The sequence below is a fragment of the Notolepis coatsorum genome (genome assembly GCF_963971535.1).
Source record: "Notolepis coatsorum genome assembly, chromosome: 11".
In the NCBI taxonomy this organism is placed as follows: Eukaryota; Metazoa; Chordata; class Actinopteri; order Aulopiformes; family Paralepididae; genus Notolepis; species Notolepis coatsorum.
In genome coordinates, this window is record NC_140175.1 from 71,950,709 (window position 1) to 71,977,583 (window position 26,875).

General features: G+C 47.2%; 1 protein-coding gene across 3 annotated transcripts in view; it reads right to left on the reverse strand.

The window, feature by feature from the left end:
* palm2akap2 (PALM2 and AKAP2 fusion) overlaps nucleotides 1–26,875 on the reverse strand; it is a 177,212-nt gene that overhangs the window by 78,837 nt on the left and 71,500 nt on the right. The window contains exons 1-2 of one of the 3 annotated variants that reach the window (XM_084324585.1): nucleotides 26,550–26,664; nucleotides 3,032–3,117 (exon numbers count right to left, since the gene is read on the reverse strand). In XM_084324585.1, the coding sequence (XP_084180711.1) occupies nucleotides 3,032–3,091 (60 nt within the window). In that variant the 5' untranslated portion in view covers nucleotides 3,092–3,117; nucleotides 26,550–26,664. Of the gene's footprint in view, nucleotides 1–13; nucleotides 193–3,031; nucleotides 3,118–26,549; nucleotides 26,665–26,875 lie in introns of those variants that run through there. The other 2 variants (XM_084324584.1, XM_084324587.1) reach the window with 2 other exon arrangements.

Consider the following 26,875-nt stretch of genomic DNA (forward strand, 5'->3'; position numbering starts at 1 on the left):
ACTTTGTATCTACCTGTCTGTGTAGAGAGATGCAGCAACCGATGGGCCGTAGCGGGATTCCTGGGGCGCGCTCTGCCTGTTAACGGTAATAACGGTGCTACTATTACCGAAGGTTAAAAAAGACAACGTTGGCCACTCGATCGCCCACCTATAGGGAAACGCGCAAGTCGACTAGCAGCCTATACTGCTGCAGCAACCGGTGGAGCGGAGCCGGTGCGCGTGCCTGCAGCGGTTAGTTGAGACTGGGATGACATTGTGTTTGTTTTACGCACGAGCTTCGCCCCTCGGTGCCTCCTCCCCCTCCTCTCCTCTCCCGCTCTCGCGCTCTTCTCTCTCTCTCTCTCTCTCTCTCTCTCGGCACGCGCGCTGAATAATGCAGAGCTCGTGAGGTCCCGGAGGTTTCTGTCCCGTTCCAGAGCAATCAGACCAGCGCGAGACCAACACAATGAGACCGGCCCGCGCCAGCTCGGGTTACCGACTAGCTATATTCAGCCGCGCAACAATCTGGACCCCTTATCCTGCTTTTGTTCCCCCTCTACCTCCCTCCTCTCTCCCCCTCTCTCAGCCATCCATGGGGTCAATAATAATAGCCGTTCAAAAGCTGCCCATCGAGGCATTTTCACAGAGACAATAACAAACTCGGAACACTCCAGAACAATTAAGTTTCGCAACAACAACAACCGTTATGATGAGGAGGAAGCGCTTTGACCCAAAGGCATCTCAAACATGCCATTCAGCACACACCATGTATTCAGCGCAAACACACTCATGTAGGCGGGTAACATTATTTTCTAATGATGCAAGTGTTTGGGGTGGAAGGCACTGGACTTGTCATGAAAGGCACATTCGTCCTAATATGGCCCTCCAAGGAATCTGATGAGGGGCATCTAATAATAAGGAATTTGATGAGGGGCATCTAATAATAAGGAATCTAATAATAAGGAATCTGATGAGGGGCATCTAATAATAAGGATGAATCTGATGAGGGGCATCTAATAATAAGGATGAATCTGATGAGGGGCATCTAATAATAAGGAATCTGACGAGGGGCATCTAATAATAAGGATGAATCTGATGAGGGGCATCTAATAATAAGAATCTGATGAGGGGCATCTAATAATAAGAATCTGATGAGGGGCATCTAATAATAAGAATCTGATGAGGGGCATCTAATAATAAGGAATCTGATGAGGGGCATCTAATAATAAGAATCTGATGAGGGGCATCTAATAATAAGGATGACCTTGGTGATGTGGGGACCCACAGTTTTAACACTAGAATCAAGGTGATCCAGGGATGGCCATTTTGACCATGAACTTTTTGCTCCAAGCTGGGTCAAAATGATCCCTACTGCCCAGAATTTGAATGAAGCTGATGGAAAATGTGTGGGAAATGTCTGTCACATATAACGTCCTCATAGGCTATAATGGAAGCATTTGGAGCCTGGAAATGTTGACACCAGGGCCACAGGAGCCAGGACATGGGTGCTCTGTCTTTTGTTATGGAAAATATTATATGTTTCATCCTATTACATCATCTGTACAGCTTACTGGACCTATTAGTGTGTACAGTGTACTAGACAGCCTGTTATAGCCCTGTTAAATACATATTCTCTGTACAGCAGTTCTCAGACACTAGGGCGACAGTCTTAACAGTGTTCTTAAAACAACGACCATGGCCCAGGACAGTTTGTCTAGATATGTCATATTTTCAGAATATGTCATCTTGTCCTTTTCTTTGTTGTCTTTTGTTTCATATCAATCTTATGTCAGATATGACAAGTCCCCTAAACCCATCTTTGTTTTCATTTAGTCATCTTTGTTTTAATTTGTCATTCCCAGCTGGTGTATTTAATTTTAAGTCTGACCAGAGCTCTTTCTCACTTTTCTGGTCAGATGCTTGTGTTACATTTGTCTCTGATTGTAAACTGAGGATACTTTCTGTGGCCACAGAAAATAAACGTTCTGAATTTCTACATTTCACTGTCTTGGCTCCTTTAAAATATTCCACAACAGTTTGGCGACGAGATATGGGATACCGAGCTTGACCACCAGCGGGCTTAAGGACGGTGAAAGCCGGCTTCAAGGGGAGGACCCCCCCCCCCCCGCCCTCTACCTCCAAGAAAAGTCTCTAGGAGACGGGAGGGCCGTGCTTAATAGAACGTCTGGTTGTACACTTTTTACTAGGTTTTATGGCATTTTACTGGACAGCATGTGAGAGTGACAAGAGACATGGAGAGACACACAGGCCTAAACCCTGAGCCGTCCACAGCCCACTGCCTCAGCCCTCAGTGCCTCCAGGGGCTCCAGCCTCCAGGTGTCCTCGTGTTGTATAGGAGTTATCACAAGGGGTTGACCATCTCCCACAGAAAAACCCTCAAATCTAGGTATAATAATCAACTCAACCAAAAAAAAACGTTTCAATCAAACCACATCATCACAACCTTGTCCTTCGCTGCACAATTATCGCCATTGTTGACAAACCTGGAAAACGCTGTAAAACTGCCTTGCAGTTTATCAGAAAAGCTGCAGTGATATCAAACACATGTCTGGAATAATAACAGACATTGTGAAGTCCTGAGGATATGGAATTCCTCTTGACATGCTGTTGTTTTTTTAGCCTGCTTGAAAACACAACTTAAAGTCTTGGCAATGGCACCTAACTTTTGAATGAATTAACTCAGAGGAAAAGACTTCATTGTGTGTGTGTGTGTGTGTGTGTGTGTGTGTGTGTGTGTGTGTGTGTGTGTGTGTGTGTGTGTGTGTGTGGTGTGTATGTGTGTGTGTGTGTGTGTGTGTGTATGTGTGTGTGTGTGTGTGTGTGTGTGTGGTAGAGGAGAGGAGAGGGGGATGTAATGGGTGTGATGTGGAGCCGCAGGCTCTCTTGGTGTTGTAGCTCTGCTTGAGATCAAATATCACCTATGGGCTGCGAAAGATTCCAGTCTGTGAAAGATGCATGTGCTCGCGCACACACATTCACATGGTCAAACAAACACACACACACACGCTCACATGCACGCACACAGACTCACCATGGCAGTATGTGGATGTCTGGTCGAAGTGTCAGCCTGATATCCATTGCCTGTTGTCATCTCAACGCCTTCTGTCTCTCTGTGACCTACAATAGAATATTTTAATCATCATCATCATGATCATCATAATTACAATCGTCATCATCACAGCCATCATTATCATCATCATCATCATCTTCATAATCATTATTATTATTGTCATATAATAATAAACATCATCACCATCAGTCATTATGATCATTGTTATTATGATCATTGCCATTATCATTGTTAAGATACGATAATTGTCATCATCATCATCATCATCATCATTGAAACCTTCCTCACACTCTGAATAATAAAACTAAAGTGTTGTGTATAGACCATTTCAAACAACATACACATTCTAAGTTTATTTCCTGTTGCAGTGTTTACTAATATCAATATCTCACGGGAAATAAACCTGGCCCAAGCTTTTCCATATCGCAACATAGTTCCATTGGAAAAGGTCTTGGTTGATTGTTTCTATTGCATGTACAGTATTGCTTGCTCCAGTGGGAATAGAACCCCTGCCAACTGAGCTACACAGGACCCTTGGCTTGTTGTGGCCTTGTGTTTTATTTTGTGCCTTATGTAGACCGAATGAAAGCTCTGGTAAGATGTAGGCGTACATGGGCGGCTACGTGGCGTAGTGGGCAAGGCGCTCGCCACGAATGCTGGAGACGCTGGGCTCGCCTGTTCGAGCCCAGCGCTCCACATTGCTTTCAGTTTAGCTGGTCGTTCATACTAATACACATTGGCCGTATTAGGGGGTGGGAAACTGATGGGTGGGAATCGGGCGTTGTGGACAGCGACTCCTACAGGTCGGTTGGTGCGCCTGCGCAGTAGAATCAGGAAGTGTCGGGGGCAGCGTGAGCCTCCCACGCGTTACTCCTCGCCACTGAGAGATCGAGCTGCGCAGGTGAAAAGATGCGACTGCTGTTACCTCAAGTACCGGAGGGGACTTGTGCTATGTATGACTTAGTCCACATTGCAGCCGGCTTGTGGGAGGCAAGAAACAGCGTTCGTGACAGGGGAGGGTTGAATTGGATGATACGAAATTGGGATGGGAGAAAATATAGAAAATGGGAGAAAAAGTGGACCAAAAAAAAAGATGTAGGCGTACATACTACCAGTCCCAAACAGAGTCATGCTGGGCTATTTACAGGCTAATTATCCTAGTAACTATGTTTTCTACTCCCAACGTGCACGCCTGGTGTGTGTGTGTGTGTGTGTGTGTGTGTGTGTGGGTGTGTGTGTGTGTGTGTGTGTGTGTGTGTGTGTGTGTGTATGTGTGTGTGTGTGTGTGTGTGTGTGTGTGTGTGTGTGTGTGTGTGTGTGTGTGTGTGTGTGTGTGTGTGAGAGTGGGTGAGTGGGTGAGTGGGTGAGAGTATACACTATGTATATGTGTATCTACATGAGGAAATTATGTATGTGTGTGTGTGTGTGTGTGTGTGTGTGTGTGTGTGTGTGTGTGTGTGTGTGTGTGTGTGTGTGTGTGTGTGTGTGTGTGTGTGGATGACTGTTGATTATCTACAGTCATGACTCCTGTTAACCCGACCAGCCTGCTGTTGTTCACTGATAAATCAATTAGTGTTTATTAGTACAAAGAACACCCATCCTGTGTCCTGTGTCCTGTATGTGTGTGTGTGTGTGTGTGTGTGTGTGTGTGTGTGTGTGTGTGTGTGTGTGTGTGTGTGTGTGTGTGTGTGTGTGTGTGTGTGTGTGGTCCAGGGGCTATTATGTTTTCAGAACTGCTTGGTTGTTGCCATGCCACTTGTATATAACTCATAATTATTTAACCCCCCTTCTTCCCTCCCTTACACACACACACACACACACACACACACACACACACACACACACACACACACACACACACACACACACACACACACACACACACACACACACACACACACACACACACACACACACACACACACACACACACACACACACACACACACACACACACACACACACACACACACACACACACAAGCAAACACAAATGCAATCTGTTCTACGCTATTTACAGCTCTATTATGTCTTTTATGGGAGCGTGTGTGTCGGCTCTCTGGATCCCTTCCTCTACATCACATGTATTTCACGCTGGAGAAGAAGAATGGTCGAGATCAAAGGACAGCAAATGAAAGACTCACCAGCTGAGAGCTCTGACAAGCTTGTATTCCGTTCCCTCAGGACACTGTGTGTCTACTCAAATTCAGCCCTCAGGAGAAATCTGTGCCACTATCTGTCTATAGTATGGATCAAAGACAGAACTATGATTGTCATTACATGACCCCATGGGGGGGGGGGGTCTCAGGTCACATGTTGCTTCTGACATGAACACTGATGTCTCTACATATTGCTGCATAGGGGTGGCGAAAACCTTCTGTCAACTTTTCAGGAATTAAGATTAGCAACCTAATGGTCAGATTAACCGTGTATTTCTGGAGTCACACATGGGGTTTTGAATGGGTTTTGTGGTTCTTGAAGTGATGAAACCCACTCAGGACCTGGAGAAGCGCCAATTCACATAAAAACATGAAAATCACCTAAAATAAAAGCTTTTTGCCAGACAACAGTGATGTAGACATTTCACTCAGGGGTGACTTCAGTTCACTAACTCAATCATTTATTCAAAATTCATAGAGTATTTAGTAGGGATGTTGGCTTTTTTACCGATAAACCGATATTGTCCAACTCTTAATTTCCGATACCGATATCAACCGATACCGATATATGCAGGGTTCCCCCCCCCCCCAAAAACTTAATAATTTCAGGTAATTAACATTACATATCTCTTGTTGTGGAATTAACACAACATTATGCATACTTTTGACAATAAAAAAAATAAGAATTTGTTCTTACTTTTTTTTTTTTAAACCGATACCGATATTTTCCGATATTACATTTTAATGCCAATATTGGCCGATAATATCGGACATCCCTAGTATTTAGGAAGTTTATCATGTAATTCACACATCAACATAGCTAATGTACGACCATTTATAAATCAAAAGAACGCTGAAAAACTGATCCCTGCCATTATCTCAAGCTAACTTGACTAGGGGAGAATGGGGATGGTTGTCACACGGGTAGGTTATCACATTCATTATATTTCACTAACAAAAGGCGCTTTCTCCAAAATGTTGGTATGTTGTTTCTTCACATATATATATATATATATATATATATATATATATATATATATATATATATATATATATATATATATATATATATATATATATATATATATATATATACATTTTTTATTAAATGTTTGTATCTTATGCTAAATTCCCATTGTCTCAACGTACTTCCAGTAGGTACTCTATTATCAACATAAGGTCAGGGCTGTGCTCAGACATAGGGGACAAGCAAAAACAGTGGAATTCCACACCCAAAACCATTTGCTGTAGACATACTGGTGTGGTGCCTATTTTCAGTAGGGCCACTGTTACGAAGGATCAGATTAAACCGAATATATATATTTATTGATTGATATATATTGCATAATATTTGTATATCGTCTGATATCCCTTGTGTATTCTTTGTACATATACACGGAATATCCCTTTAACCTAGTACAGACCATAATATTTCGTTCTCCTATTGGACAGCGGTCCCTTAGGCGCCATTGCCATACCCCCAAGGTCTGGTTCAAAGTCACCGCCAAAGACTTGCCTGGACATGAACGGCTCTGCGCAAGGATATGAGACAGGAATAAAGCTGGTACTAGTTTGTTCGCCTAACGTATAAATACGGCGCAGGTGAATACAGAAGTAGTTCGAGTTACCCAAGTGAAGCCTCACCCACGATACAACGTGCGGTGAAGTAGGGCCCGTTTGGCCCCAAATAGAGCATTGAGACAGCAGCACTTAGCCTAAAGTCAAGTTACTCTCGAACGAGTTAACCTAGAAACGTGTTACCCTCAAACGTAAAGCCTTCATCACGAGTCAACGACCAAGTGAAGTGAGCAACCGTGCATCTAAATAGAGCACTTATAACCGCGTGCGAATAGGATAGTAAAGTGTCAGAGCTTAGTGGAATAACGTCAAGTTCGACCTAGTTAATGTGAAGTACCGCGCACCGGAGAATCTACACCGGTGAATGCAGAGCCCCTTTCCGGCTGGATTATTATTATATTGCTTTGGTCCTGTGGCTATTGGAGCGGAGGAGAATCGTCTACACCCCACTACTGTGTGGGATTTACCCGTGAGGAACATCACTCGAGCCCGTCTCTTGGAGAGGCTGGCTGGCTTTCACCTATGCTGCACGCATACCTGGATTACAGCTGCTGCTTTCGTCTGCTGATCAAGGGAGTAATGTACCGCCCCCGTAGCTGGAGCTTATTGATTCCCCGTTGATCCAGAGTTTGCATTCGAACATTTCCTCCCCCTGCTGGCCTACAACCGGAGGGACCCTACCAGTATCTCCCGCTGCCTTTCCTAGTGTACCATAGATATAATTCCTAAGATACAGGTGGTATTTATTATCTCCTGCGTAATATGAGAATGGACATACGTTATTGATTTGCTTACGCACATTCCTTTGCCTTATAAGCGCACCCTACGTAAAGTATATTATATACTATCATTGCTGCTAATAAATATTCTTAAACCCAGTTTTGTGTGGAACCGTGTCATTGTGGAGGTGTTCTCATCATATACCTGTGTACTGTATGGCCAGTAGTAATGTACATAAGACAGTAGTGGTTTAATGATACCATACTTATTAATACAGTCAGGGAATTGTACCCCTCAGTTACAATTGGTCCTTCGAGCCCCGGATAGTAATTAGCGTAATATTAATATAATATTAATATTAACATGGCCGATGATGAACACTCCACAAACGGTTCTCCTAAACTAGATCGCCCGCAGCGCAGACATCAGCCACCTCCTTATCTAGAGGCATACGTTGTCAGTCCAATACCTAGCTTTAAAAGGAAGTTAAATACGGATAAAATAACTAAAGCGGATAGTAAAAGTATGCCAAACCCTAACGACCAGGCGACCCCGCCAGTAGAGACCTTAGTGGGTTCTAACGTAACTGACCAAGCTCACGGGGGGGACCAGGAGGGACATGACATGACTTTACCCCCCGCCGACGCCAACGAGGTAGTCCCCGGAGAGCTCCAGGATAAAGAAAGCGCTCCAGGGACGGAACCCGACCCACTACCAGAAGAGACGCACACCCAGGAGATGGATCTCCTCGGAGCGCGACAGGAGAACGGATCTCCAACGAGCACTGCCAGAAGCCGATCACCTCCGCCTGTGTCTTCCCCCAGCGAAGCGGACAAGATGCTGGCGCAGGCACTCATCGCCACCCTGGTAGCCTCCACCGAACGCGATCGACTTCAGGGTGAACGCGATCGACTCCAAGCGCAACAGACGAGCGAGCGCGAACAAGCTGCAGACGAACGAGAGCGCCTTCACGCGCAACTCCAAGCGCAAGCCCTCAGTGAACGCGAACATTCTGCAACCGAGTGAGAGCGCTTCCAGGCGCAACAAAAGAGTGAAGACGACCGCATAAGACTGGAGACCAGACGCCTTCAGACGGAAGAGAACATTGAAAGAAGCCGCGCCGATGCGCAGCACGCCGCGCCGATGCGCAGCGCGACGCCGCAAATGCCCAGCGCGAAGCAGTGCGCGAAGCCGCCCATGCCCAGCGCGAGGCAGAGCGCGACCGGCTGCAGGCGCAGCTGATGGACAAATTGATTGCCATGGCGACACCCCCTCACTCCGCACGGAGCTCCCGGAGATCGTCACGACAAGGGTCTAGGACACATTCCCCTACCCGACCAAGCGACCCGGGACCCCGCCAACAGGAGGATCCTGTCCACGTCTCCGAACCCCCTCCCCGGCCGGTCCATACGAGACCCAGCAACCGGGAAGAACCGGACCACGCCGAGAGACTGAACAGAAGACTCCAGGACCTAGCAGAGGAAGAGGAGGAGGAAGAGGAGGAATGTCAAGCCGACCAGCAGCAACGTACTCTGGACCAGGAGGCCCAGTACAGCCCCGACCAGCAGCAACGTACTCTGGACCAGGAGGTCCAGTACAGCCCAGACGTCAGCCCCGAGGCACTGCGCTACAAACCCCCGACTCAACTCACGGGTGAGTTTGACGCACCGCCAGCCCCGAGGAACAGCACCTGGGTACCCGGGCTTCGGTACCCACCAAGTACCAGCCCAAGACGACACGCACGGGGAGACTCGCCCAGGAGGCCTCTCCCCCAACGCTCACCGATGTGCCAGCCATCCATGGCATCGTACCTTGGCACACCGACGTTCCCGGACTTCACACACGAGAACAGAGCACAGTACACAGAGCTACGAATGTGCTTAGAGACAATGATGTCCGATGTACCGGATGAAACGTACAAGTATGCTATCCTACTCAAGCACCTGAAGGTGCCCAGAGCGCACAATATAGCGCTGGCATATTCCAACTCTACTAACCCATACACCGCGGCTCTAGTAGCCCTCGACCAACGTTATGGACGCATATGGGACTACGTGATACAGGAGATAAGAGACATTGACCGTCTCCCCCCAGCCAGAGACAACAGAGCATTGGATGACCTCTCTATCAAGGTACAGTCCCTGGTAGGGATGCTGGGGGCCCAAAAGGAAAAGGGGATATACGGACTGTACGCTAACTCTAATGTAGAGAGAATATTAGAGAAGCTCCCTCCCGCCCGACAAGAGCGTTTTCGGCGGCAGAGAGACCACCGCGACCCCAACGGTCCAGAGGCATCCCTCCTAGACTTGTCTGACTTCCTCGCCAGGGAGGTCAGCAGCCTACGACTGGACACGTTCGTATGGAGTGGACCAAGCCCAAGACCAGGACCTCGGGGATCAAATGATAACCGCCGGTCGGTGACCGTTATGCACCAAGCCGAATCAGTACCGCAGCACAAGAACCACGACACCCCCTCGACGAAAGAGGAGTGGAAGATTGAATGCCAGTACTGTGAAGGGGAACATCGGCTGTATCAATGCGAAGATTTCAAGAAGCTGACCACGGATGAGGTGAGTCAGTGGATCAAGGACCACCGCCGCTGCTTCCGCTGCGCGCGCAGCCACATGGCAGCTGCGTGCCGCTTGAAGAAGAAGTGCGCAGGTGCGGCGGCGCCCACTTGGAGGTCCTGCATGACATCAACAGGCGTCAGCCAGGACAACAGAGTGGGCCCGTCGCGGTAATGTACCATGCCGAGGCGGTGGCACCAGTACCGAAGATCCACCAGACCGCTCCCTACTGTTCCGACTGCTACAGCAGACACTGGGAGTCACGGTGCTACTCGGACGACCGCGAGTCGGCACCACCCCAGACGATCCAGAGCACAGGAGTGCTCCACATTGACCAGCATAGCGGGACCCCCCGAGTGCTCATCAAAGTGGTCAGAGTGCTCCTGAGCTACGAGGACAAGGTCCTGGACACTTACGCCGTCCTGGACGATGGGTCTGAAAAGACTCTCCTCCTCGCTTCCGCAGCAGCCCAGTTGGGCCTGCGGGGTGCCAAAGGTACCATGACAATACGCACCATCAGAAGGGACCAGAAGACCATAAAAGGTGAAAAGGTCTCCTTCAAGATAGCAGCGGTGGACCAGCCCGAGAAGCAGTATAGTATAACCAACGTCTTCACCAGCCACGACATAGGCCTGTCTCAGTACACCTACCCCATCCCACAGCTGATGGCCAAGTATGTGCACCTACGTCAACTACCTATACCACTTATCGACGGCGCCACACCGACCCTGCTCATCGGCTCCGACCACGCGGACCTCATTCTCCCAATTGAGGCGGCCCACATCGGACCCAAAGGATGCCCAGTCGCGGTTCAGACCCGACTGGGATGGACGCTCCAGGGCCCCCTCTACGGACTTGACAGTCAACCCACGTCTACACGCTGCCTACACACAAAGGCGAGCGACACCGGCCACTCCCTCGTACAGCCCGTTGAGAGGCTATTGACATTAAGCGAGAGGCCTGTGAGAGAACCGTGGGCACAAGAGGGAGTTCGGAACTCCACCCCCCTCAGCTGCGCTCCAGACGTAGCTGACCTCGAACCCAGCACCCCAAGCGACTCCTTGACGGGGCGGCCGGAACCGGCCCCTCCTCAGACGGGGTACAGAGCAAACAAGAGAAACAGACGGAGGAGGAGGAGGCACAGCCAAGCACAGACCAAAGCAGTCTCAGGCCCGCTTCCTCCTAAGCCCCCCTTCATCCCGTCCAGTCGTCATGATCATAGACCAGTCACTACCCCGAGCTGCGTGGCCGGCCGGCCGCGTAAGCAAAGTGATCACTGGTGCCGACGGAAAGGTCAGAGCGGCAGAAGTGCTCGTCCAAGGGAGGACATACAACCGACCCGTGGCGAGGCTGATAGAGTTGCCAAGGCTCCCCGACTCGCTTAATGACGACCATGACCCACTGACTTTGTGAACTGCCCTACCCTCACAACGGACATTGAGTAGTGGACAGTGCGGTTAATCTGTCTCTGCTTATCTAATTAGGTGGGACTAATTAGGAGGCGGCTGTTACGAAGGATCAGATTAAACCGAATATATATATTTATTGATTGATATATATTGCATAATATTTGTATATCGTCTGATATCCCTTGTGTATTCTTTGTACATATACACGGAATATCCCTTTAACCTAGTACAGACCATAATATTTCGTTCTCCTATTGGACAGCGGTCCCTTAGGCGCCATTGCCATACCCCCAAGGTCTGGTTCAAAGTCACCGCCAAAGACTTGCCTGGACATGAACGGCTCTGCGCAAGGATATGAGACAGGAATAAAGCTGGTACTAGTTTGTTCGCCTAACGTATAAATACGGCGCAGGTGAATACAGAAGTAGTTCGAGTTACCCAAGTGAAGCCTCACCCACGATACAACGTGCGGTGAAGTAGGGCCCGTTTGGCCCCAAATAGAGCATTGAGACAGCAGCACTTAGCCTAAAGTCAAGTTACTCTCGAACGAGTTAACCTAGAAACGTGTTACCCTCAAACGTAAAGCCTTCATCACGAGTCAACGACCAAGTGAAGTGAGCAACCGTGCATCTAAATAGAGCACTTATAACCGCGTGCGAATAGGATAGTAAAGTGTCAGAGCTTAGTGGAATAACGTCAAGTTCGACCTAGTTAATGTGAAGTACCGCGCACCGGAGAATCTACACCGGTGAATGCAGAGCCCCTTTCCGGCTGGATTATTATTATATTGCTTTGGTCCTGTGGCTATTGGAGCGGAGGAGAATCGTCTACACCCCACTACTGTGTGGGATTTACCCGTGAGGAACATCACTCGAGCCCGTCTCTTGGAGAGGCTGGCTGGCTTTCACCTATGCTGCACGCATACCTGGATTACAGCTGCTGCTTTCGTCTGCTGATCAAGGGAGTAATGTACCGCCCCCGTAGCTGGAGCTTATTGATTCCCCGTTGATCCAGAGTTTGCATTCGAACATTTCCTCCCCCTGCTGGCCTACAACCGGAGGGACCCTACCAGTATCTCCCGCTGCCTTTCCTAGTGTACCATAGATATAATTCCTAAGATACAGGTGGTATTTATTATCTCCTGCGTAATATGAGAATGGACATACGTTATTGATTTGCTTACGCACATTCCTTTGCCTTATAAGCGCACCCTACGTAAAGTATATTATATACTATCATTGCTGCTAATAAATATTCTTAAACCCAGTTTTGTGTGGAACCGTGTCATTGTGGAGGTGTTCTCATCATATACCTGTGTACTGTATGGCCAGTAGTAATGTACATAAGACAGTAGTGGTTTAATGATACCATACTTATTAATACAGTCAGGGAATTGTACCCCTCAGTTACAATTGGTCCTTCGAGCCCCGGATAGTAATTAGCGTAATATTAATATAATATTAATATTAACATGGCCGATGATGAACACTCCACAAACGGTTCTCCTAAACTAGATCGCCCGCAGCGCAGACATCAGCCACCTCCTTATCTAGAGGCATACGTTGTCAGTCCAATACCTAGCTTTAAAAGGAAGTTAAATACGGATAAAATAACTAAAGCGGATAGTAAAAGTATGCCAAACCCTAACGACCAGGCGACCCCGCCAGTAGAGACCCTAGTGGGTTCTAACGTAACTGACCAAGCTCACGGGGGGGACCAGGAGGGACATGACATGACTTTACCCCCCGCCGACGCCAACGAGGTAGTCCCCGGAGAGCTCCAGGATAAAGAAAGCGCTCCAGGGACGGAACCCGACCCACTACCAGAAGAGACGCACACCCAGGAGATGGATCTCCTCGGAGCGCGACAGGAGAACGGATCTCCAACGAGCACTGCCAGAAGCCGATCACCTCCGCCTGTGTCTTCCCCCAGCGAAGCGGACAAGATGCTGGCGCAGGCACTCATCGCCACCCTGGTAGCCTCCACCGAACGCGATCGACTTCAGGGTGAACGCGATCGACTCCAAGCGCAACAGACGAGCGAGCGCGAACAAGCTGCAGACGAACGAGAGCGCCTTCACGCGCAACTCCAAGCGCAAGCCCTCAGTGAACGCGAACATTCTGCAACCGAGCGAGAGCGCTTCCAGGCGCAACAAAAGAGTGAAGACGACCGCATAAGACTGGAGACCAGACGCCTTCAGACGGAAGAGAACATTGAAAGAAGCCGCGCCGATGCGCAGCACGCCGCGCCGATGCGCAGCGCGACGCCGCAAATGCCCAGCGCGAAGCAGTGCGCGAAGCCGCCCATGCCCAGCGCGAGGCAGAGCGCGACCGGCTGCAGGCGCAGCTGATGGACAAATTGATTGCCATGGCGACACCCCCTCACTCCGCACGGAGCTCCCGGAGATCGTCACGACAAGGGTCTAGGACACATTCCCCTACCCGACCAAGCGACCCGGGACCCCGCCAACAGGAGGATCCTGTCCACGTCTCCGAACCCCCTCCCCGGCCGGTCCATACGAGACCCAGCAACCGGGAAGAACCGGACCACGCCGAGAGACTGAACAGAAGACTCCAGGACCTAGCAGAGGAAGAGGAGGAGGAAGAGGAGGAATGTCAAGCCGACCAGCAGCAACGTACTCTGGACCAGGAGGCCCAGTACAGCCCCGACCAGCAGCAACGTACTCTGGACCAGGAGGTCCAGTACAGCCCAGACGTCAGCCCCGAGGCACTGCGCTACAAACCCCCGACTCAACTCACGGGTGAGTTTGACGCACCGCCAGCCCCGAGGAACAGCACCTGGGTACCCGGGCTTCGGTACCCACCAAGTACCAGCCCAAGACGACACGCACGGGGAGACTCGCCCAGGAGGCCTCTCCCCCAACGCTCACCGATGTGCCAGCCATCCATGGCATCGTACCTTGGCACACCGACGTTCCCGGACTTCACACACGAGAACAGAGCACAGTACACAGAGCTACGAATGTGCTTAGAGACAATGATGTCCGATGTACCGGATGAAACGTACAAGTATGCTATCCTACTCAAGCACCTGAAGGTGCCCAGAGCGCACAATATAGCGCTGGCATATTCCAACTCTACTAACCCATACACCGCGGCTCTAGTAGCCCTCGACCAACGTTATGGACGCATATGGGACTACGTGATACAGGAGATAAGAGACATTGACCGTCTCCCCCCAGCCAGAGACAACAGAGCATTGGATGACCTCTCTATCAAGGTACAGTCCCTGGTAGGGATGCTGGGGGCCCAAAAGGAAAAGGGGATATACGGACTGTACGCTAACTCTAATGTAGAGAGAATATTAGAGAAGCTCCCTCCCGCCCGACAAGAGCGTTTTCGGCGGCAGAGAGACCACCGCGACCCCAACGGTCCAGAGGCATCCCTCCTAGACTTGTCTGACTTCCTCGCCAGGGAGGTCAGCAGCCTACGACTGGACACGTTCGTATGGAGTGGACCAAGCCCAAGACCAGGACCTCGGGGATCAAATGATAACCGCCGGTCGGTGACCGTTATGCACCAAGCCGAATCAGTACCGCAGCACAAGAACCACGACACCCCCTCGACGAAAGAGGAGTGGAAGATTGAATGCCAGTACTGTGAAGGGGAACATCGGCTGTATCAATGCGAAGATTTCAAGAAGCTGACCACGGATGAGGTGAGTCAGTGGATCAAGGACCACCGCCGCTGCTTCCGCTGCGCGCGCAGCCACATGGCAGCTGCGTGCCGCTTGAAGAAGAAGTGCGCAGGTGCGGCGGCGCCCACTTGGAGGTCCTGCATGACATCAACAGGCGTCAGCCAGGACAACAGAGTGGGCCCGTCGCGGTAATGTACCATGCCGAGGCGGTGGCACCAGTACCGAAGATCCACCAGACCGCTCCCTACTGTTCCGACTGCTACAGCAGACACTGGGAGTCACGGTGCTACTCGGACGACCGCGAGTCGGCACCACCCCAGACGATCCAGAGCACAGGAGTGCTCCACATTGACCAGCATAGCGGGACCCCCCGAGTGCTCATCAAAGTGGTCAGAGTGCTCCTGAGCTACGAGGACAAGGTCCTGGACACTTACGCCGTCCTGGACGATGGGTCTGAAAAGACTCTCCTCCTCGCTTCCGCAGCAGCCCAGTTGGGCCTGCGGGGTGCCAAAGGTACCATGACAATACGCACCATCAGAAGGGACCAGAAGACCATAAAAGGTGAAAAGGTCTCCTTCAAGATAGCAGCGGTGGACCAGCCCGAGAAGCAGTATAGTATAACCAACGTCTTCACCAGCCACGACATAGGCCTGTCTCAGTACACCTACCCCATCCCACAGCTGATGGCCAAGTATGTGCACCTACGTCAACTACCTATACCACTTATCGACGGCGCCACACCGACCCTGCTCATCGGCTCCGACCACGCGGACCTCATTCTCCCAATTGAGGCGGCCCACATCGGACCCAAAGGATGCCCAGTCGCGGTTCAGACCCGACTGGGATGGACGCTCCAGGGCCCCCTCTACGGACTTGACAGTCAACCCACGTCTACACGCTGCCTACACACAAAGGCGAGCGACACCGGCCACTCCCTCGTACAGCCCGTTGAGAGGCTATTGACATTAAGCGAGAGGCCTGTGAGAGAACCGTGGGCACAAGAGGGAGTTCGGAACTCCACCCCCCTCAGCTGCGCTCCAGACGTAGCTGACCTCGAACCCAGCACCCCAAGCGACTCCTTGACGGGGCGGCCGGAACCGGCCCCTCCTCAGACGGGGTACAGAGCAAACAAGAGAAACAGACGGAGGAGGAGGAGGCACAGCCAAGCACAGACCAAAGCAGTCTCAGGCCCGCTTCCTCCTAAGCCCCCCTTCATCCCGTCCAGTCGTCATGATCATAGACCAGTCACTACCCCGAGCTGCGTGGCCGGCCGGCCGCGTAAGCAAAGTGATCACTGGTGCCGACGGAAAGGTCAGAGCGGCAGAAGTGCTCGTCCAAGGGAGGACATACAACCGACCCGTGGCGAGGCTGATAGAGTTGCCAAGGCTCCCCGACTCGCTTAATGACGACCATGACCCACTGACTTTGTGAACTGCCCTACCCTCACAACGGACATTGAGTAGTGGACAGTGCGGTTAATCTGTCTCTGCTTATCTAATTAGGTGGGACTAATTAGGAGGCGGCTGTTACGAAGGATCAGATTAAACCGAATATATATATTTATTGATTGATATATATTGCATAATATTTGTATATCGTCTGATATCCCTTGTGTATTCTTTGTACATATACACGGAATATCCCTTTAACCTAGTACAGACCATAATATTTCGTTCTCCTATTGGACAGCGGTCCCTTAGGCGCCATTGCCATACCCCCAAGGTCTGGTTCAAAGTCACCGCCAAAGACTTGCCTGGACATGAACGGCTCTGCGCAAGGATATGAGACAGGAATAAAGCTGGTACTAGTTTGTTCGCCTAACGTATAAATACGGCGCAGGTGAATACAGAAGTAGTTCGAGTTACCCAAGTGAAGCCTCACCCACGATACAACGTGCGGTGAAGTAGGGCCCGTTTGGCCCCAAATAGAGCATTGAGACAGCAGCACTTAGCCTAAAGTCAAGTTACTCTCGAACGAGTTAACCTAGAAACGTGTTACCCTCAAACGTAAAGCCTTCATCACGAGTCAACGACCAAGTGAAGTGAGCAACCGTGCATCTAAATAGAGCACTTATAACCGCGTGCGAATAGGATAGTAAAGTGTCAGAGCTTAGTGGAATAACGTCAAGTTCGACCTAGTTAATGTGAAGTACCGCGCACCGGAGAATCTACACCGGTGAATGCAGAGCCCCTTTCCGGCTGGATTATTATTATATTGCTTTGGTCCTGTGGCTATTGGAGCGGAGGAGAATCGTCTACACCCCACTACTGTGTGGGATTTACCCGTGAGGAACATCACTCGAGCCCGTCTCTTGGAGAGGCTGGCTGGCTTTCACCTATGCTGCACGCATACCTGGATTACAGCTGCTGCTTTCGTCTGCTGATCAAGGGAGTAATGTACCGCCCCCGTAGCTGGAGCTTATTGATTCCCCGTTGATCCAGAGTTTGCATTCGAACATTTCCTCCCCCTGCTGGCCTACAACCGGAGGGACCCTACCAGTATCTCCCGCTGCCTTTCCTAGTGTACCATAGATATAATTCCTAAGATACAGGTGGTATTTATTATCTCCTGCGTAATATGAGAATGGACATACGTTATTGATTTGCTTACGCACATTCCTTTGCCTTATAAGCGCACCCTACGTAAAGTATATTATATACTATCATTGCTGCTAATAAATATTCTTAAACCCAGTTTTGTGTGGAACCGTGTCATTGTGGAGGTGTTCTCATCATATACCTGTGTACTGTATGGCCAGTAGTAATGTACATAAGACAGTAGTGGTTTAATGATACCATACTTATTAATACAGTCAGGGAATTGTACCCCTCAGTTACAGCCACCAAGTAACTTTTAAATGAAAAAATCCTAAATTAAATCTCCATGAGTTTAAGGAGGGTGGGTCAGGGCTTTTCTAGACACTAGCACCCAACCTCAAGCGACACAGGCTCAATGGCCTGGCACCCGGCACACAACGCACATACATAAATATAATACTCTAGGCATTTAGCCTCTCAGGGCTATAGTTTAATCTCAGTCTACAGTCTCTGCCCCCCCCCCCCCTTCTCCTCATTCCATTGTACAATATAATAAAAGTCTAACCTCTTAAGCACGATCGGCCCAGTACCAGGCCGAGATCTATTTCACATCACAAATAGATCAATACAGTCCGTATTAAGTGATGTTGCAGTCAAATGTATATTTTCAGCACTATGTTTGTTTACCAAAATTTGTAAGTGTTATTAGCGAAATATGAGCTTATAAAAATCTCTGCGTATTGCACTGGAAAACGGATGGTTTTGACATGAGAAGAAGAAGCACTCATGAAATCATTGTAGTCCTAAGAAAGAGGAGACCCAGGGCTTTCAATAGACATCTAAATTTCATAAAACTACACTACCCAGCTCACGCCAGCCACCGACAACGGAAGTCCAACCATTTTTCTCTTAGAAATATTGACGTGTTTATATCTCACGGGTCAAACAAACCTCAACGTTATTGCCATAAAATACAACATATTTTGTTTCTTTACCTTTCTGTGAACGTCTAGGGGAAAAAAAATTGCAATCCGGTAAAACATTTTGGATCTATGGACATTATATAAAAGTAATTGTACTTACAGTAGATTTCATTCATGGTTTTTGCTGCCCTGTAACAGGCACTAACAGGTACTAAATCCAGACTAAATCCAGATTCTCTGCCATTGGAAAGAGGAGATGTTACCCGATCCATAGATGTATGACTTGGCCATAATAAGGTAATTTATAGGCCTGATATTCTATATTCTATATTCATATTTCATATTGCATGTGTCCGGATGGCAAAATTCAGTACTGTATCTATGAAAACCCCTGTAAATCATCTGCCCTTTGTTAATTTGCTTAGATTTTTTGTACACCTGATCTCAAGAAGGTGCTGAATGAGCTCAGTGTTGTTATTCACTGTCAAAGATGGGGGGGGGGGGGGGAAACGAATAATAATGATAATTTATATTCTCCTTTGGTTCATTACAATTTACTCAAGCATACAGTAGTAACAGACACTCCCTAGATACCAAGAACATGCAAATAGCATTGTAGAAGTGGAGCAATCTTCCATTTACTTGGGTATGTACTTTTATGTGAATTTTCTGAAAATATGGCTAGGGCTTAAGAGGTTAAGCGATGTTCTCTCTGTTCTGCTGCAGTGAATATGATGTGTGTCCCTGCAATGAGAGTGTGATATTTGGCTTCTTATTAAATCCTGACTGAGTGTGCATGCATGTAGTACCCCCCGATAATGCAAGGGGGCGCTGTAGATCTGTAGCTATAAGAGAGGATGGTAGAGGGGGAGAAGAGCAGGAGGTGTGTGTGTGTGTGTGTGTGTGTGTGTGTGTGTGTGTGTGTGTGTGTGTGTGTGTGTGTGTGTGTGTGTGTGTGTGTGTGTGTGTGTGTGTGTGTGTGTGTGTGTGTGTGTGTGTGTGTGTGTGTGTGTGTGCGTGTAGGGGGGGGGTAGATGAGTATAGAGGAGAGGGTGAGATATCATAGGAGGATATTGGAGAGGAAGAGGAGAGGAGAAAATGTTGGAAGGGAAGAGAGGAGAAGAGAGGAGAAGGGAGGATGAGAGTATAAGAGAGGGGAGGGGAGGATCAAAGGATATTAAAGAAGGAGAAGAGGAGGGGAAAACAAACATTACCAGTTCTTACACTCATACTTCAGTCTGTCACGCTTCACCTGTTACAAATAAGTTATTCAACAAATCGATGATGCAGAATAACGTCATTATGACAGATTGAGACAGTAATGCAGCTCCAGACGGAAATGACAAAACTGTAATTTAATTGAATGCTGCATCTGTTCAGTCATGATAATGATTTGCTTTTATTGTTATAGGATTGATCCCTCACTTCCTGTGCAGAACACGGTCTAGTCAACACAGGTGGTAACGAGTTAAAAATTTAAATAATTCTTAAAGGGGCATTTTGCAGATTTTTTACCTAAATCCCATCGTTCGTTTTTTGAACGAACGTTTTTTGAATGTGTTTGGTGTCTCGCGAGCTTGGTTCACGGGAGTCGATGTGGCTGAGCTCTCGAGACAGAACACATTGGTACGTTTTATGTCCGATTATCACGTTGTCTTTGCAACAGAATGATAGGAATCAGGTTAAAAAATAAATAGGCGAAATGCCTCTTTAATTATTTGTTAATAGGTTGGATATGAAAAACGTTTTCATGTGTTTGAATTTTCATGAAAATGCACCGCCTTAATTGAATGTAAAAAGAGTAAAAGTATTCACTCTAACCCTTATCGAACCCAGACGTCCTCAGTAACTCCCATGTCGACCCTTGTCTTCCTCTCCGTATGTAAGACTCAGTAGCTCTTATCAAGGAGAATATAAGTAAAAAATTATTAGATATCTTGGATATCTTGCTAAATACATATACCCATAACCTTTTCATGGACTGATTGATTGTTTGGTTAATTCATTCATTCATTCATTCATTCATTCATTCATTCATTCATTCATTCATTCATTCATTCATTCATTCATACAATGACTAAATTGATTCTTGATGAGCTCTGCCACTCCGTGTCTTATGTATTAGAATGATGATGATGATGATGATGATGTCTGGCAGCCATGACAGTTTGGGGATACTTACACTGGAACCTAATACCACCTATACATTCGTGCATGCATGCAGTATATCACAGTCTTCAGCAAAAAAAAGGAAAATACTTAATTAATAATTATAAATAATTATGTAGAGTAATACTTTAAAAAAAACTAAAAAAAACAAAAAAAAAGAATAAAAGTATTGCTTCCCCCCACCAAAAATGATTGATTAATGAATTGATCATTTAAAAAAGATTTGCAGGTCCAAAATGAATGTTGTTGTTTACATGTTGTGTGCATGTATCCCCTCCCTACTTCCCATTTTCCCACATGAAATGCACCTGATTGGATAAATGACACGCTGGTGCTCTAGTGCAACATCTAGTGGCTGAATGTTATCTATAGCACCTTTAAATGTATAATTTTAGACCATGTGACTGGTAAATTGAAATAGAATTTCAGAAAAGCACATGTGGAAGTGATGTGTTACTTGTGAAAGCTTAGTTTGATTGTTAGTCTGATAGTTTGTTAGTTACAATAGCAGGAGGCCTGTGAAATTCTGTGTAACTTTGCCTCATGGTGGCGGTATTCTCACCAAAAAAAAGTTAACTAGGCTACTCCGCAAGGCCTTGTCAGAACATGATAGAATTTGATGTCCCTTTATAATATCCTACCACTTTTATCAATATGAAATTGATGTGTAAAACTATATGGCCGTCATTTTAATTTGGTCAAAAACAAAGATGTTTCCCTTCCTAAGTTGCATGAATGCAAGGTGACCACCACTATTTGCTAAGGTGCTGGAAGCATCAATGAGTCCAAACTGAAAGAAGAGATTTACGCACACTTAGATCTGTGTTTCATTTGAGCTTCCGGTCTCTCAGACCTTCATCAGAGCATGCTCTGACACTGCACAGTTCTAAGTGTGTAGAAATATCTTCTTTCAGTAAAAGTTGCATAAAGAAAGTTGGTAGGCCAACATCTAGTTTGATGGTTGAGTCTAGTTTGATGGTGGAGTCTAGTTTGATGGTTGAGTCTAGTTTGATGGTTGAGTCTAGTTTGATGGTGGAGTCTAGTTTGATGGTGGAGTCTAGTTTGATGGTTGAGTCTAGTTTGATGGTGGAGTCTAGTTTGATGGTTGAGTCTAGTTTGATGGTGGAGTCTAGTTTGATGGTGGAGTCTAGTTTGATGGTGGAGTCTAGTTTGATGGTTGAGTCTAGTTTGATGGTGGAATCTACATGGCCGACAATGAGGAATGTGTGGACTCACCCATTCAATTATGTGCTAATTCCATGTAATTGTACATAGTTGAGTACGGTTCTCATTCCAAACGATCAGCCCCATAATTACACTTACTGGTGGTAGATAACATTTTTATGAATTCATATATATGATCACATTCTTCTTCAGTTTAGAACAGATATAACTGTAGGTTGGTAAAAAAATAAAAAAGTACTGTGAATCCTGTTTGTCTGTGGAGCGTCAAGGAGGGAAAATACACCTGTATTTTCAAATGATAAACAAAATGGTGGCACTGTCTAGTCAGTCAGGCAGTAGGTGCACTCCCCCGACTTCCAGAAATAGCACAACTCTTGTGTTGTGAATGTTTGTTAGTGGCAGTAGGTAGTATAATACAGTAGATAGTATCAGAGATGGGGATGCAAAATGGCAGGCAGTGTCAGAATAGCAGGTGTTTATCAATCTGCAGCCATGAAGTAGTGAGTGTTAGGAGACAGACAGGAAGAAACACCACCAAGCAAGAAGACAGCAGGAGGGCACTGGAGAAACTCTGCTTTATTGACCGAAGATAGAGAGAGGTTACAGACATCAGAGAGAGAGAGAGAGAGTAGAGAGAGAGAGAGAGTGCAGTACTGAGAGTAAGTATCATACTCGTAAAAAGGAAGATAAGAGAGTTGAACAATAGAAAATGGCTCTTTTTTGTTTTTGTTTTAAAACAGTCCACAGAGCTGTGAGGGCAGGCAGGCAGAAAGGAGAGTGACCCCTATAGTCTTGGAGGGGTACTGCAGGCATGGCAGTGGGGCTGTTATACTGGTCAACAGCTGTATGTCACATACAGCGCTGTACAATGTTTAAACACAAACACACAAACCTAACAGGTGTTTTTGGTAGAGGAAACTACATTCTTGAATCCAATCTACGCTGTGTGTATATAAGATTGTGTATCCTTTCATACACAGTGTGTTATATCGTACATTAGTCTGTGTGTGTGTGTGTGTGTGTGTGCACATACACATGTGTTTTATCATTCTTCGGGCTGTGTGTCAGAATGTAGGAAGTTGTGCTTTGTTGTCATACAGGAAGAAATTAGACTAGCCATGATTCTTACCTACCTACATACCTCTGTCCAATAATCCAAACCAGAGCCATATATTGGTAGATCATTAAAGGGGCACAGGGCAACAAAAAACCATGCTACAACATTATGTTTCTTAGGCTTTTCTTTTAGTTTCCCCCGCCCTGCAAATGGGCATGAGGACCTATACTGTAACAGTAGTAGTGAGTTTTCACACAGACTGACATTCTCCCGGTACACAGACTCACTTTTAAACGTTCAAATGCCTTAGAGGGGCAGGATCTACTCTCAAATGTGTAAACACCTTGAGAAGAAGTGGGTAGTGGTGGTGGGAGAGGGAGGGAGATAAGGGGTTAATAGTGAGATCACACACAGCAAAGCAGTGGAGTTAGAATGAAAATAAAATAAGCCTTTTCCAGTCATACTGTTATCATATGGCATTATATGGCATCATAAAAATGTCTATTATCCATAATAAGATTTTTTTATCTCTAGATCTCTATATAGATGTGGAAAATAAAATCATTGCTAAATATAATATAAAGCTTATTTATACATTCTTTATCTACACAGGACCCCTGACCTCTGACCTGGCATAAAGCACAGCCAGCAGGACCGACTGACGCAGCACGGGACCAATCACATTCCAGCATGTACTCTTCAAGGCCCTACATTTGTAAACCGACAGGGCAGTCCAGCCAGTGTACAGTGCCATATCCTGAAAAAAGTTATACCATTTAGGAGGTAAATGTGTTGGTAAAACTTGGTTCCTGGACCTAAAAATCTATTGTGCAACTCCTCTCCACTTCATGAGTGTTTTACTGAGCAACGTTATAGCCACTGCAGAACTGTGTCCACTTCATGACATGTTGTTTTACTGAGCAACGTTGGCAGAACTGTCTTCGGCCTAATAAAGATCACGACATGGAGGCAGTGTACTACTATCTTTCCAATGTTTTTCTTTCTTTTTTAATTCATAACCCCCTCCAGCCCACACAATTCTAATGACATAACTCTGTCAATAGGCGGCTCTGGGCAGAGTAACAGCAATGGTCCAGTTGATGACAATTGTTTCCCAGAAGCCCCTTAGCGCTACTGTCATCTAACTCCATTCTAAGTCAGAAGGGAAACTGATCAAACAAAAAAATCACCAATGAGATAAAAAAAAAAAAAAAGCATCTTCAGTGCTAAGTTCATCCTAACTCTGCTGTAAATAAATGGGACAGAGGATAACTTAGTGCTGGGCTGCTCTTGGGGGAAACACGGCCCAGGCGGTAATATAAGATGTGATACCTATGATGAGCTGTAGCACCATGACACTAGCATGTAAACCAGGACCTGGGCAGGTAACCATAGTAACAGGTGGCAGTGTCTTTTTCTCTCTGATTGGATGACTAGGGCCTACTTTAATATGCTGTACACTGGTAGTCCTCAGCGGCGATGTTGTTTATCTAAAAGACTACAGGCAGGCTTCACAAACACAGATTAAAGAGTTACTCCAACATTTTGAGTACTTTTTCTTCTTCTTCTTTTTTTTTTTTTTTTAAATCTCTAGGCACATCGTGAGGACATTTTTGTACTGGCATTGCAGTTAGTTGAAATAGGCTTTTTCATCATTCCTCAAACCAATGGGGAGACCTACTGCTTGCTGCAAGCTGGCTCATTAGAATGTGGATAAAGGTAGCCTACATATTGGTTTCAGTGAGAAATGTACTTTTATTTTGTATTTTTTTTAAATATTTTTTGGATAGTTGAAAGACAAATGTAGAAAAGTTCTAAAATGTCAAGGTGGATCTATACCTTTCTGTCTAGTCTCAGACAAAAAAAATGCAAAAATGGCCACATTTCCCCATGAACAGCTGACGTCAGTGGGACATGCACGTCTTGTCCGCATGTCAGAGGGACATTCCGAGGACGTGCAGATGGGATGTGTGCAACACTCCAACATTGCCCGTTTGCTGAGCCAAGGCGCATATTCAACGTCTATGAAACCTGCCCCATGTTTAAGCCTGTTTTCATAGTTAGAGATAATCCAAAGTAGACTCGTTATAGCTTCCATTCACTTCCTGTGCATCGTGGCCTTTGGACACACTAGAAGAAGTCGGCTGGAGAGTGGAGAGATCCTATTGGCTGCAGAGGTTGTTTGGCTAGTTCCTATTGCCTGCCGTGTTAGGAAGTACAATAATAATGGGAGGAAATTATGTCACCAGTAGAACAGCTGGAGCCTCTGGGTATAAACACCTCGGAGCGGGTGAGGGATAGAGAGAGAGAGAGAGAGAGGGAGAGAGAGATAGAGGGAGAGAAGGGTGAGATAGAAAGAGACAGAGAAAGAGGGAGACAGACAGAAAGAAAGAGAGACAGAGGGAGAAAGATAAATAGCTCTATTACCACTAACTAGAGTGTTAAAACTGAAGTTCTCCGTGAAAACAGACATCCCATTAATACAATGGCCTTTTGTTTCAGTTTCCAAAACCAAAACCCAAAAAGAGAAAATAAAGGGGAAAAAACATTCAAATTACAACAGCAAACTGAAATTAAATAATCTAATCATCTCTAATAATCCCTAATATGCTTGACTACTAATACAGAAGAATAAATAGGCACATAAAGAAACCAAGGCATCAAGTCCCCTCCTCTCTATCCTGGCCTGAGAGAGTCTGTATGAGGGGGTGAGTTGGAGGGGGTGGGGGTCAGAGGAGTTATGTGTGTGTGTGTGTGTGTGTGTGTGTGTGTGTGTGTGTGTGTGTGTGTGTGTGTGTGTGTGTGTGTGTGTGTGTGTGTGTGTGTGTGTGTGTGTGTGTGCGTGTGCGTGTGTGTGTGTGTGTGCGTATGTGTGTGACGGAGGGAGTCTTTGTACTAGAGGTTGAAAGAGAGAGACAGACAGGTGGGTGGATGAATTCAAATTATTGTAGATATTCAGACAATAACTTCAGGCATTGGCTTTGTCTCCCGTACTCAAGGGGTTGGGCTAACTAGCATGATGATTTGACCGATTGTTGAGGTTAGTTAGTTAGTGGCTGATTGTCCTTGGAGCGTCCTTGGAGCGTCATATATATATTAGAGGTATGTCTATCTCAACAGGTTTATATAATGTTTTGTCTGCTTGTTGGACATACTAACTAGTATCGAACTATATCTCCTGAATCCATCATACTTGTGTTTGATGTGGCTAATCCAAGATGGGTGGGGGGGGGGATGTGTTCTCCATGGCAACATAGAACGAAATGAGATGACGATGACATTATCGGTTCAAATGTTGAAGATCAGACAAGAGCGTGTGTGTGTGTGTGTGTGTGTGCCAGCCAATCAGAGTTGTCCAGAGGTGGAGGAAGAGGAAGAGAAGGCAGCCTTCTGTTAGTAACCATCCAGAAACAGGAGGAGAGAGAGAGGATTGTGGGTAATAAATAAAAGGGCAGGGAGGGAGGAAGGTTGAGTCACATGAGGATGCAGCACTGGCAGCGTTTCCTCTTGGTCTGTACCTGTGGCCGGGGTCAGGCCCGGAGGGAGGGGTGCGGCCTCTCCGGGCGGGGGCGACGAGGCACTGTCGGCACCGTCCCGGCCGTCCGAGGACAGGTCCGTGCTGGCGCCCTCGGACGTGGCTCGGCCGCCCGGATACCAGGTCAGCCGCCGTGCCGTCGATGATGGAGATGTCGGTGACCGTCTTCTCGCGCAGCGACTTCTCGTCGTCCTCGTCGATCAGGACCACCTCGGCCTTCACGGCGCCGTCGAAGCCCAGCAGCCGCCTGCTCTCGCTCACGTCCTCCACGTCCTGGTAGCCCATGAACACCATGGTGATCGGGTGCTC